We start from the raw sequence: 12,650 nt of genomic DNA, 5'->3' as shown, positions 1-12,650 counted from the left end.
CTCTCTACACTAATGTATAAATTAAAACAAAAACTAAAAGGCATCTGAACACTATAAAAAACAAATGATAAAAAAGAGCATCCTCTACAACAGGTGTTCTTAACATCATTTGTGTCACAGACACTCTCACCCAACTCATAGCAATCAGGTAAATCCTATGGACATCTTTTTAGAATAATTTTCTTAAATACATGAAATAAAGTTACAAGGGAAACTAAATATGGTGACAGTTATCAAAATGTTTATTTTTTTAAACTTCATAAATCCTAGATTTTTAATCCCTGCTCTATATAGCAGAAAAGCAGGCATTTGTATATATTAGAATGGGACATAATTTGTCTGATATGGTCACTGTCAGCTGTTTTTACTTAACTTTTTTTTTTTGGTTAAAAGAAAGAGTTCAATGGAATGAAGAGAGGAATACTGGAAAATTTCAAAAACAATTAGATAACATTTACCAATTCATCTATGAAAACGCCAGAAAACTGAGCTGAACTTGAAATAATCTTGCATACAAGAGACTAAATGAATTATGAGAGTAAAAATGTCTTTAAATGCTATCAGAAAAGCTAGACACTACTTATTTCAGAGAGTTCTTTTCCCCACTGTATCCTGCCAAACATTCTAATCTTGGAAATTAGATCTGAGAACAATCTGAGTACAATATTGCACAATCAGCGATCTGAAAAAAGCTCATTTAATATTCAGGATTGGTAGGAATATGAAGCCAAAATGTGAAATATGTGTTATCAGTTTCACAGGACCACAAGTGACTAAGAAGGCATAAAATGTTGGAACCAAATAGATGCTTAACCAATGTTTGCTAAAGTGAGTTTGACTCTCAAATGGCAAATGAGAAACAGAATCCAAGAGGCAAAATGACTTGTCTGCAATTGAGCCGCCAAACTTAGAACCCCAGATGCTTGACTTCTCCAATGTTCTTTAACTAAAACATACTGTCTCAATTTTGGGCTGCTGACACTTTCAAAGAAAGAGTTTTAGGACTTGCAAGTTAAGTGAAACCAATAACAGCAAGAAGAAAGATGAAGAAAGGAAAAGAAGTATTACTAACAGGAATTTAATTTATCTACAAAATCTCATCATCTCTCAATTCAGTTCTCTTTCAAAATGTAAGAATAAAAAAGAGACACTGTCCCTTACTTCATTCATTCATTCAGTAAACATTTATTAAGTACCTACTATGTGCAGGCACTGGGGTAAGTAAGAGAGGAATACAGAAAGAGGCAAAAGACAATCCCTGCCCTCAAGGAGCCTCTAATTTAAGAAGGAGAACAAGTGCAAACAAATAAGTACAAAGCAAGCTAGAAACAGGTTAAGTGGGAAATAATCAAAAGAGGAGAGACACTAAAATTAAGAGGGGTTGGGAAAAGCTTCCTGTAAAAAGTGGAATTTCAAGTGGAACTTAAAGGAAGCCAGGGAGGTCAGAACAGGGAAGCAGAGTATTCCAACACAAGAGACAGTTAAAGAAAATAGAACATCTGCAGCTGAAATGAAATATCTTACTCATGGAACAGCTGAGAGCAAGTATCACTGGATGGAAGAGTATATGTCAAAGAGTAAGGTATAAGAAGACTGGAAAGGTAGAAGGGCCTAAAATGCCCAAGACAGTATTTTGTATTTCCTCCTGAAGACGATAGGAAGGCACTGGAGTTTATTATATAGGGGAGTTACATGATCTGGAAAATGCTTTCATGTCTGAATGAAGGATGAATTGGAATCGGGAGACAATTAAAGTAGTAGACTCACCAGCAGGATATTTGGAAGATGTTGCAAAGATGAAATCAACATCCTTCACAATAGTTTTGGATATGGTGAGGTGAGAAATAGTATTAGATAACTCCAAGGTTAGAGTTTGCAGGACTGAGAGGTAATAAGGAAGATGGGGAGATAAGGAGAGTTTAGAGGAAAGATGACTTCTATTTTGGACATGCTGAATTTAAGATGCCTATTGGACATCCAGTTCAAGAAATCTGACAGGCAGTTCAAGATGCAAAATTAGAGGCCAGTAGAGAGAATCTGAGAATCATCAGCATAGATATGATAATAAATCTATGAGAATTAATAAAATTGATGGGGGTTGAGATCCCTTTAAGAAATCCCCACACCACGGCTGACCTTTAATTTACAAATCAGAGCTGTCCCATCCCCCACTGGATCTGAACTAAATTGAGTTTTCCCAACCCCCACAGTTTAAACCCATTGAATTCTATTCAATGCTGACCCAGCCTGAAAGTCCACCAGGAACTTGGGGTACTACCCACAAGCCCCTTTTAGGTATAAAAGAGCCAGATTAGAACAGTCTCTTTGCAGGAGCCCTTCCCTCCCCAACATGGTATCCTTCCAGCCATGTAAGGGTTCCTTCCCGCCCAGCGACCACCTCTGGCCCTGACAGTCTTTCTACCTTTAACTCTACTTCTAAATCCCTACAATAAATCTTTTTATCAATCTAGGTTTTCAGGCCTGTAAATGAATTTACAGGGGACACTGCGCCAATACGAGACTATCTTTGTGCCGATCCAAATGGGGTTCCCCCTTTCCTATCTCTCATCAAAATCACTAAGTAAAGAAGACTAGAGACAGAAGAAAAGAGGGTCCAGGATAGAACTCTACATAAGGATTTTTAAAAATAGTTTATATAGAAAGAAGAAGAAGAAAAAGGCAAAGGAAAAATGAAAGAAGTAACTTCTTAAATTCTATGCTATTAAATACCTAATCAATTAATTTTTTAAAGTTGAAGTTCATCAAAAAAACTGATGTTCAAAAAAGAAAGACTAGTTAGGCAGTAATAATGAGGCATAACCAATGGACAACCAATGTACTCCACTTTTAGAAAATGTCAAAAAAAATGAAGGAAGATTATCCTTTTCCCATCCCCCCCAAGATGAGACAACACAGACAAGATAAATGGGCAGAGATGTACTAGGATCTTCCATCTGCATTATTGGAAGAAATAACCACTTCAATAAAATCAAAGATTCATTTGAGTAAATAGGTAACAACGGATAGCTTAGGAGCACTTGTTGAGACAAAGAGATCTTCCTAAGAATTTAAAATAAAAATTTTTTTTAAATTTAAATATACATTTTAATTATTATATATTAAATGAATATTAAAATGTACATTAAAAAAACAAAAAAAATTTCTTAGGAATCAGGAAGGATTTTAGAAAGGTAAAGCAGAGAAAAAGTAAATTAGCATAAAATAAAATCTATCTAAATCTAGTTCTAACTAACTCTCTAGTGTTCAAAAAACTTTGTGAAACAAATTCAAATTACTTTCCCTATTAACCTGACCCATTTAAAAATCTCTAGGGTTCTATAAGAGACACTCTGTTCAGAAATCTGTTAATGATGTGTTTTTCTGAACATATCAAAGAAATGGATAGAAATATAACAGATCTCTATGCTTTACATATAAAACATATGTTCAAAAGACTCACTATACACCCCAAAATTAATGCAATCATGAAAGCAATAGAATTACAAAGGTAGCAGGCTATCTATGAAATTACCTGATAAAATACTGCGGTTGTCCATACACATGGATAAGATTCGCTCATACACTAATTTACCTGTTGGGGATGGGGATGTTGAGGAGGGAGAAAATTACATGGCATTAAGACATTATACAACTAAGAAACAATAAAAATAAAGTTTACTTTCATCTCCTTGAATGTTTTCTTATGATATCATGCTGCCACCTAGTGAATCTAAAATTTAAAATAAATTTTTGACAATTCCAGACAACATGCAACAAAACCTCACATTGAAAACTTTTCTATATTTTCAGGAAACATCAAGGTTGAAAGGAGTTTTGGTATTTTTCATTTATTTAACAGATATTCTGTATTGTACTTGAAGATAGGAATAGCAGGAAGATACAAGAGTATTGAAATTTGGAGTGTGATGGGGGAGAGAAATCAACAGAAAAAATGAGGAAAAGTGCTTTTGTGTAGGAAGTCATTCCAGTAACTGAACCCAACCAAAATAAACAAGTGAAGGTGGAAACAAAGAGAAAAAAACTCATCACTTTACAAACTGGATTTTAATAGTCTCCAAAAAGATAAAAATGCCAATAACAATATAAATCAAATCAAGACAATAAAACATTTTCAATAACTTCTTATCTATTTTATATCAAATTACTAGTTATTTTTTAAAAGATCTCATATACACCAAGATATTTTTAAACAACACTTTTTATGGTAAAAAGGAATTGGAAACAACGAAGATATTATCAACTGAAAAAAGACCAAACAAATTGTGAGTCATGAATGTAATGGACTATGACAATAAAAATGATAAGATGAATAGAGGATCATGGGAAGACATATAAACTGATACACAACAAAACAAGCACAACCAGAAAAACAATATTACACTACCATTGGAAAGAATAATACAATGGAAAGACTAACCATAAAGCAATCAAAATTTTAAAAAAGCAAAATCATAAAGAACAAGCTTATAGCCACAGAGATATGAGAAGACACTCCTCCCACCTCTTGGAGGTTAAAGGTTAATGACTGTTCTCATTGAAAACATTTTCAGATTTTTTTCAATGTATTGATTTACTTTGCTGACTTTTTCCTTTTTTTTTTTTTAAGTTTGTTGTTACTCTCATTGTTGTAACATGGGCAGGTTTCTCTGGGAAAGGTGAAGGCAAAATGTAGGTAATGTAAAAAAAATATATACCAATAAAAAATTAGTTTAAAAAAAATTTATGAGCTCATTAGGAACAAAGAACATTTTGTTTATTTATCTGTATCTCCAGAATTTAACACAGGCTTTAGTAAGCTCTTAAAAAATGCTCTTATCATTTATTCTAGTTAGTGTGGTAAATTGATTCTTTTCAACTCCTGAGCAGCTTGTAGCCTAGGCAAGCAAAGATTCTGAGCAAGAAAAATCTTAGATGGCATTTTACCTAGCTTGTTCATTTTACAGATAAGGAAAATGAGGTCTAAATAGGTTAAAGAAGTGGCCTAGAACCCAGAGAAGAATCCAAGATTTAAATCTATGTTCTTAGACTCCAAAGCCAGTATTATTCATTCTAGTACACCATATGAGTTCCTTAAAGATTTCAGATGTGAGTTCTTTATCTAATATATTTCAACAAATATTTTTTCTTAATCTTTTATTTCTTAATTCAATTTAATTTTATTTTCAATTCTGAATTTTCCCCCTTTCATCTCTTCTTCCCCCATTCCACTGAGGAATTAAGAAAAAAACTTAATTATGGCTATGTACAGTCAAGTAAAAAAAAAAAAATCCAAATGAACCAAAAAAGAAAGAGAGAAAAGAAAAAGAATATGTTTTGATGTGCATTCTGAGCACACCAACTCTCAATCTGAAAGGGAATTTCATCATGAATTCTATGGAACTGTGTTTGGACATTATATTAATCAGAGTTTCTAAGTCTTTCAAAGTTGTTTATCTTTACAGTATTGTTATTGTGATTATTGCAAAACTCTTTCTCTACTTCTCTTCCTTTACTTTGCATCCATTCATAAAAGTCTTCCTAGGTTTTTCTGAAACCATCCCCTTCATCATTTCTTATAGCATAATAGTATTCTATCACAACCATATGCCATAAATTATTCAAACATTTCTCAATTGATAAGCATCCTATTAGTGTATAGATTAAAAATAGAAACAAAGTAGGGCAAAGATTTTTGTAATTAATTTTTTTGGAGGTCTAAAAACCAAAATTCATAGGGAATTGACATAGATATATAAAAATATAAGCAGTCTTCCAAAAAAAAGTCAACAAATTCTCAAAAGAAAAACACAAATTATCAACAACCATATAAAAAAAGAATTTATTTGCTCTAATATTCAAAGAACTGTACACTGAAAAATTCAGATATTATTTTCCAGGCCTCAAAATGAAAAAGATGATGAAAGTCTTTGTTAATATGACAGGCATGTTAGTCACAACTAGAACTGCAAATTGGTTGCATTTTGGGGGGAAAATTAATGTGGAATGCTGAAATTTGGAAGACAAGAACTTCAAAGATGTTCTTATACTTTGAAATCTAGAAATCCCTCCACATAGAGTAAACTTTAAGAAAATTAATGATGGGGGGAAAAAGTGATGATCACCATTTCACAGTAAATAAGGACACAGTAAATAAGTGATTTGTTCCTGGTCACAGAGCTAGGTAAGTGTCTAAAGCAAAATTTGAACTCCAGTCTTCTTGGCTCCAAGTCTTGTGCTCTATTACCTAGCATTACCTAGCTTGGATTGAATAAGTAGGTAGTATTGTTATTTGTGCTATATTCATCTACCCATTAGCAATTAATCAACATTTCTCTACTTATTTAGGATAGCTTTATTACTGTTAAGAGTGCTTCACAGTTATAGTCATATCTCCAGTACCATGTATGGCTTGTAAAGGTCCTGTAGTCTCTGAGTTATAATCCTTCTCTGGGAGGAGATTTCTTTTCTCTGTGAATCCTTTTCCTCTGTGAGCAGGTTTCTTGGGAAGCTTCTGGAGCCTCCAGCCAGACTCTTCTTCTTCTTCCTGAATCCTGGCTCTGAATCTCCTCCAGCTCTTGTCCTTCCCCAATCCAGACTACTTGTCCAGGCCCAATGCTGTCTTCTTTTATCCTCGCAGAGAATGGGCCCGTGAGAACTCAGGGGCTTGTTGGGAAAATACTTCAACCAATGAAGTTGCTCCTTTTAAAGATTGTGTAAACTCCTTTTCAAAAGTCTAAAGGTGTATACTCCTTTAAAGGTGTGAACTAAAGATGTGAACTCTGTGCTAGAGAATTATTTAGACAACCTGAGTTATCACCTTGTAATCCTAACATTTCCCCCTTTCTTTTGATTTAGAACATAGGGTGATCATGGCCTTGAAACATAAATCCATCAATATGGGAGGTATTACACATAATTACATAAATTACATAAACACATAGTAACATAACACATGCTAGAAGTAAAGTAGTAACTTGCTTATTGAGTTTCTACAATGTCAGGCCTTGAACTAGAGAGCTGCTTCTTCTTTTTTTTTTTGCTAAGTTCCTTGAGGGAATGAATTTTCTTTTCTCTCAAGAAATGCCAATATTTGATCCAGAACTGTGGGTCCACTGCTTCAAGATCTGTCAACCAGAGCATCCTCGGCAGCCACAGTGGGTACACTCAATGATCCGCCCCACTTCTAATTTGCTTTTTGGAACCCTACATATACAGTTGGTTCCAAAATTGGTATCTTGAGTCTGGATGCAACGGAGGCAACACAGATTTTCATAACCTTGTTTCTTCCACTTGGCAATCAAATTCTTATCTGCATAACCTTCTTTAATGCAGTACTCATACAATTCTCTACTTATGGCTTTCCTCTTATAAAAAAGATCAAATATGTATCTGGTTTTCTGGTGATGAATCCTGAAAATTGGCCAGAAAGATTCTACTTTCCTCTTTCCTTCATGAGGTTCAGTTTCAGCTTCTCTCATCTTCTGATCCAATTCATCCAGCATTGGTTCAATTAGCTCCCAGCCATCTGGAGGAGCTTTCCTGCTTCTTTTCACTTTAGGCATTTTCAACTGCTCCCGACCACCACCAGTCAGGCTTCCGTTTCCAAAATATATAAGGGCTAGTTTAGCCCTTAACAAGGTAAGTTCCTTATTTGTCTATTAGAATACTCACCTAATCTCCAGGTCACTGGAGGACTTCAGTGGAGGTAGGGTGTCTGTCCCTGTTCGGGTGCCAAATTGTGAAGGTCTGGGCTAGCTCCTCTGAAGGGCTCAGAATAAATCCTTGTCAAGATAAGCAAAAGTCCTTGCCCCACGTTGGGTGCCAAAACTGTAGTCTCTAAGTTATAATCCTTCTCTGGGAGGAGGTTTCTTTTCTCTGTGAATCCTTTTCCTCTGTGAGCAAGTTTCTTGGGAAGTTTCTGGAGCCTCCAGCCAGACTCTTCTTCTTCCTGAATCCTGGCTCTGAATCTCCTCCAGCTCTTATCCTTCCCCAATCCAGACTGCTTGTCCAGGCCCAATGCTGTCTTCTTTTATCCTCGCAGAGAATGGGCCCATGAGAACTCAGGGGCTTGTGGGAAAATACTTCAACCAATGAAGTTGCTCCTTTTAAAGATTGTGTAAACTCCTTTTCAGAAGTCTAAAGGTGTAAACTCCTTTAAAGGTGTCAATTCCTTTCAAAAGACTAAATGTGTAAACCCCTTTTAAAGGTGTGAACTCTGTGCTAGAGAATTGTTTAGACAACCTGAGTTATCACCTTGTAATCTTAACATCCTAAAGTAGGACCAAAGAACAAAGAATATCATAGATATAAAACAGACAATTTTAATTTCATAAAATTTAAAATTTTGCACAAACAAAATCAGTGCAGCCAAAATAAGGAAAAAATTAACCAGAAAAAGTCATTGATCAGGCATGGTAGTACATGCTGGTAATTTCATCTATAAGAGAGGCTGTAACACAGCAGATCTGACATTCTGAGCTGCAGTATTTTCCCATAATGTTCCACCCCCCATTTTTTCCCTTTACTTTTATATATACAATTAACCAAGTGGCACTTATGAAATATGAAATGTCATATTGTGTGCCAAGCATCAAATCAAGCTTACTAATCTCTAAAAGTTAAGTTTCCAGAAAAGTAAAGGTAAAGATAAAGGATAAGGATAAGAGGGAATAATCTGTGAAAAGAGGACTCTGAATGAAAGACAAAAAGAAACAGACAATAAAAATGAGATCTTTTAAAGCAAATTAATTTGAACAGGTTTACTGTTGTTTCTGAGATGACCTATATCAATCATTGTTTTAAAAGATATAGCATAAACCTTCTAAAAATGAAATCATGCAATGAGTTCTGAGGTATCAAAATTTTATTAAAAACAACGCTCTTTTTAGAGAATAAAAAACTATAGACAGATTATCTCTGACCAGTGACTTATTTAAACCATTTCTCTGATGAGATTCATTTCACTTCACTTCACCTATAATGATTAAAAAAAACAAAAACAAAAACAAAAAAAACTTTCCTAGATCTTGCCAGCACTTACCAAATGTATCAAGTATATCAGTGATGAGGACAAATTTGCTTGGATAGAACTGGATTACTGACGTATCAGAAAGAAGTTTAGAACACTAGGAAATCAAAAAGAGTAACATTCATTACTGGCTTAGAATTCTTCAATATTGAAAAACACGACCATTTAGGCAAGAGATGTCAACACTGTACAATCCATACTCCAAAATGATTGAATGAAAAAAAATTACATATTTATCAAAGGCAAGCACTTTGCTGAGTGATGAGAATATAAATATAAATATGTGACCCCCTAATTGGTTGGTTCATCTGTAAGATGGATACAGAAACCAAGAGTTACAGTGGAGATGACAAGGCCCCGGAGTTTTAGGGTATAGTGAAGTATCAGCTCCACAGAACAATGAATTCTCTCCCTAGAGAGGGAGCTGACCATTATGAGAAAAAAAGGAGTGGAAAAAAAGAATCACAGTGAAATAAGGGTTCCAAATAAGGTTCTCCAATAAGAATGGAGAAAGTCAATGGCTAACGATAAAAAGAAAAGTTTTTTTTGTTTGTTTGTTTTGTTTTTAAATGTAGGAAAATTAATTAAAATAAGCCCTGAAATGATTAAAAAATCCCTCCGCTTGGAAATAGCTCCAACTGATCCCTCCAAACATTATTCACAGGTTCTGGGGCAACAAAGAAGGGCACAAGCAATATGGTGCTTATAATTATAAAGAACACTATATTGGGAATTAGGAGACCTGAGTTCTACCACTAATTTCAGTGTGTTCTTAAGCACATTTTGCTTTTATAAGTCTCAATTTCCTCATCAATAAAATACCTTCTACAGTATTTTCTAGAATCACATAAATTCTCTAAACTCAACATCTAAGATATTTATTCTAATAGAGAACAAACTATAATCATACAACATAGAATAATACAGTTAAAGCATACCCACAAAAAGCTAGAAGGATTCTGCTACTATACCTTCAAGTCTATCAGTTACATGTTAACTCCTTTTTACAAGAGAATTATACCGATACCCTACAGCAGTGGTGGCAAATTTCAATAGAGTTCAATAGAGTTCCTTGTAGGCTGCATATTGATTGAGAAAACCACAAATTGTTAATTTATTTTGTGAAACTTTTCTCAATTACATTTTAATCGGTTTGCACTGAATTCAAGAATTTTGCTGGATCTAAATCTGATATCTTTGCCCTAGACAAGTCAGAGTTAGGAGTTCCAAAAGCATATATAGAAAGGGGAAGAGAGCCTCAAAAAGAGATAAATTTCATATTCATACCAAAATTCTGATTGATAACAGTTGTATCTGAAGGAGAAAGGGAATCTGACTTTTTGGAATGTCTGTATGAATGACCTATGAACAGCAGAGTTAAGTGATGAGAGTTAGGGAATCATGAGATTTGAAACATTTGAGAATCATTTTCCTAGAAACATTATCCCTTTGAGGCAGATTACCAAGTTGATCTGGCAGAAACCTATAAAAAGAGTATTAAAAACTACAAAATAAAGTCTTAAATTCAAAAGAAGAAGAGTATGACACTACCCTTCTCACTTGCCTATTACAGATACAGTCTGCTTGAAGCACAAAAACTCTGTCTTATATATACTCACTAGCTCTGCCATTATGATTTGGTATAAAGAAATTTTGATTTATATTCTTCCAAAGAAATCAACTGTTAAGTTCTTAGGGTTTTTTCCACCAATGTCTTCCTATTACTTCTTTGAAACGCTTGACATCCTTGTGAACCAGGAAGTCTAAACTCACTAGGGTTTTTCAAAGGGTCCATAAATAAATATCAATAAGACCATGAAATTGGATAGGGGAAAAAAATTTGAGGTTTTTATTTCAATATAATTGGATTCCGGGCAGCTACATGATACAGTGGAAACCAGCCTAGAATCAAGAGGACCTGAATTCAAATTCAGTCTCAGACAACTAACAATTCCTAGCTGTATGACCCTGGCAAATCACAACCTCAATTGCCTCAGAATATATATAAAATTGAGTTATTTGGTAATTCTACATAACTTACTTTGTGTATTATCCTGATAATCCTTAGATTATGAATAACCTGAGAAGGGATTTATAAACCATAAAAGGGACTGCATCACAAAACCAGTTAAGAGAATACTTACAAACAGATTCACTGAAAACTTCAGAGACAAGTTATGTCTCTGGAAAACATGACAGTCACTATTGATGACATTTTCACTTTGCTTTGAGTTTCATAAAATCTACCCAAACTGTCCTAAAAATTTTTATTCAATAGTGCATATCTTAAAATAAATGAACTGATAAATCTGTTTTGTAAATCTTTCTCAAGTTAACTTGGATTTTCAGTACTATTACTATGCAGATGATACCCAAAAAAATGCCATTAAGGCATGCTCCATTTTCTGTTAGTGGGTGTTTTATTTTTATCATCAACTTCCAGCTTCAAAAGCCTCAGGATTGGCAAAACTACACCTATCTCTCTTTACCTGGTAACTATTTATATTATAACAACTTGCCAGTTCTAAAACATGGCACCTGCATCACTCTGCTATTATCCTTTTATAGGACCACTTAGGAATGAATAATTATATTTTGGTCAGAATAACATAGAATAACTTAAACTGCATATTTAAAATTACTCACAGCCAAAACTTTTACAGTACCTATACTCAGGCACTTTGATTCCAAACTAATATCAAAGAATATAATAAGGCTAATAGGAACCAGATTTTTGATAATAAAATTCTCTTATTTCATCCATTTACTAAAAAACATCGGATTTTTTGCATGAAAGGCAGCATAATGTGTGTGTATGTGTGTGTGTGTGTGTGTGTGTGTGTGTGTGTGTGTGTGTGTGTGTATATATATATATATATATATATATAGAGAGAGAGAGAGAGAGAGAGAGAGAGAGCAGGAGAAGGATATATCATAGAAGCACATCAAAGTCAAATGATAAATTATTTTGGTAAATCACCTTACCTCTTTGTATCTCATTTTCCTCAGTTATAAAATGAGTTGAATAAACTAAATGTCCTCCAAAAACACCTTCTGACTTTAAGATTTTCTGAAAATTTTTACTTAATTATTTTTAAAAATCTATTCCAAAAGATGTATTGTTTTGTTTTGTTTTTAAGATTCTTGAGACTTATAGGAAACTTGTACAAGGTAAATATTCAATATTTCTTAAATTAGTTAATTGCTAAAGCATCATTACTGGACCATTTGCTTATATTTATGCCATTAACATGGCAATCTTACAAGTTTCCATTCCACTTTAAAGAAATCTGAGGGAAAACTGAAATAATTTAAATAAATTCTCAGTTTAATTCTTTCTTTACTTTTTCCATCAATTATATGATATTACGAAACTTTAAAACAATCCTCACTAAATTATCTTATTTGTCACAGCATCTACATTTGACTTCAGGAAGAAAAAAATATGAATGAAATCCTTTTCCTTCTAACTTTATCTAATGTCTTAAGTTTCTTCCCTTTTCCTTTCTCAAATTATCTGCCCTCTATTCTATATAGACCTCCATGTATATATATAGTTATTTACAATGCTATCTCACTCATCGGAATCTAAATTCCTTGAGAAAAGGAAATGTTTTTGTTT

At 33.8% G+C, this 12,650-nt stretch overlaps 1 protein-coding gene and 1 pseudogene across 4 annotated transcripts in view; both read right to left on the bottom strand.

Moving 5' to 3' along the window:
- The window catches only part of VPS35L (VPS35 endosomal protein sorting factor like), a 112,286-nt gene that overhangs the window by 76,905 nt on the left and 22,731 nt on the right, over positions 1-12,650 (bottom strand). For all 4 annotated transcript variants that reach the window (XM_074280929.1, XM_074280928.1, XM_074280931.1 and 1 more), the window contains 2 exons: positions 9,041-9,125; positions 3,533-3,592 (listed from right to left, as the gene is read on the bottom strand). In XM_074280929.1, coding sequence (XP_074137030.1) covers positions 3,533-3,592; positions 9,041-9,125 — 145 coding nt within the window. The remainder of the gene's footprint in view (positions 1-3,532; positions 3,593-9,040; positions 9,126-12,650) is intronic.
- Positions 7,008-7,660, bottom strand: LOC141550364 (protein BUD31 homolog pseudogene; annotated as a pseudogene).

This window comes from Sminthopsis crassicaudata, chromosome 1 (assembly GCF_048593235.1).
Source record: "Sminthopsis crassicaudata isolate SCR6 chromosome 1, ASM4859323v1, whole genome shotgun sequence".
NCBI classification, from domain to species: domain Eukaryota; kingdom Metazoa; phylum Chordata; class Mammalia; order Dasyuromorphia; family Dasyuridae; genus Sminthopsis; species Sminthopsis crassicaudata.
The sequence above is the reverse complement of the archived record's forward strand: the minus strand, read 5'-3'. Positions and strand labels throughout refer to the sequence as shown.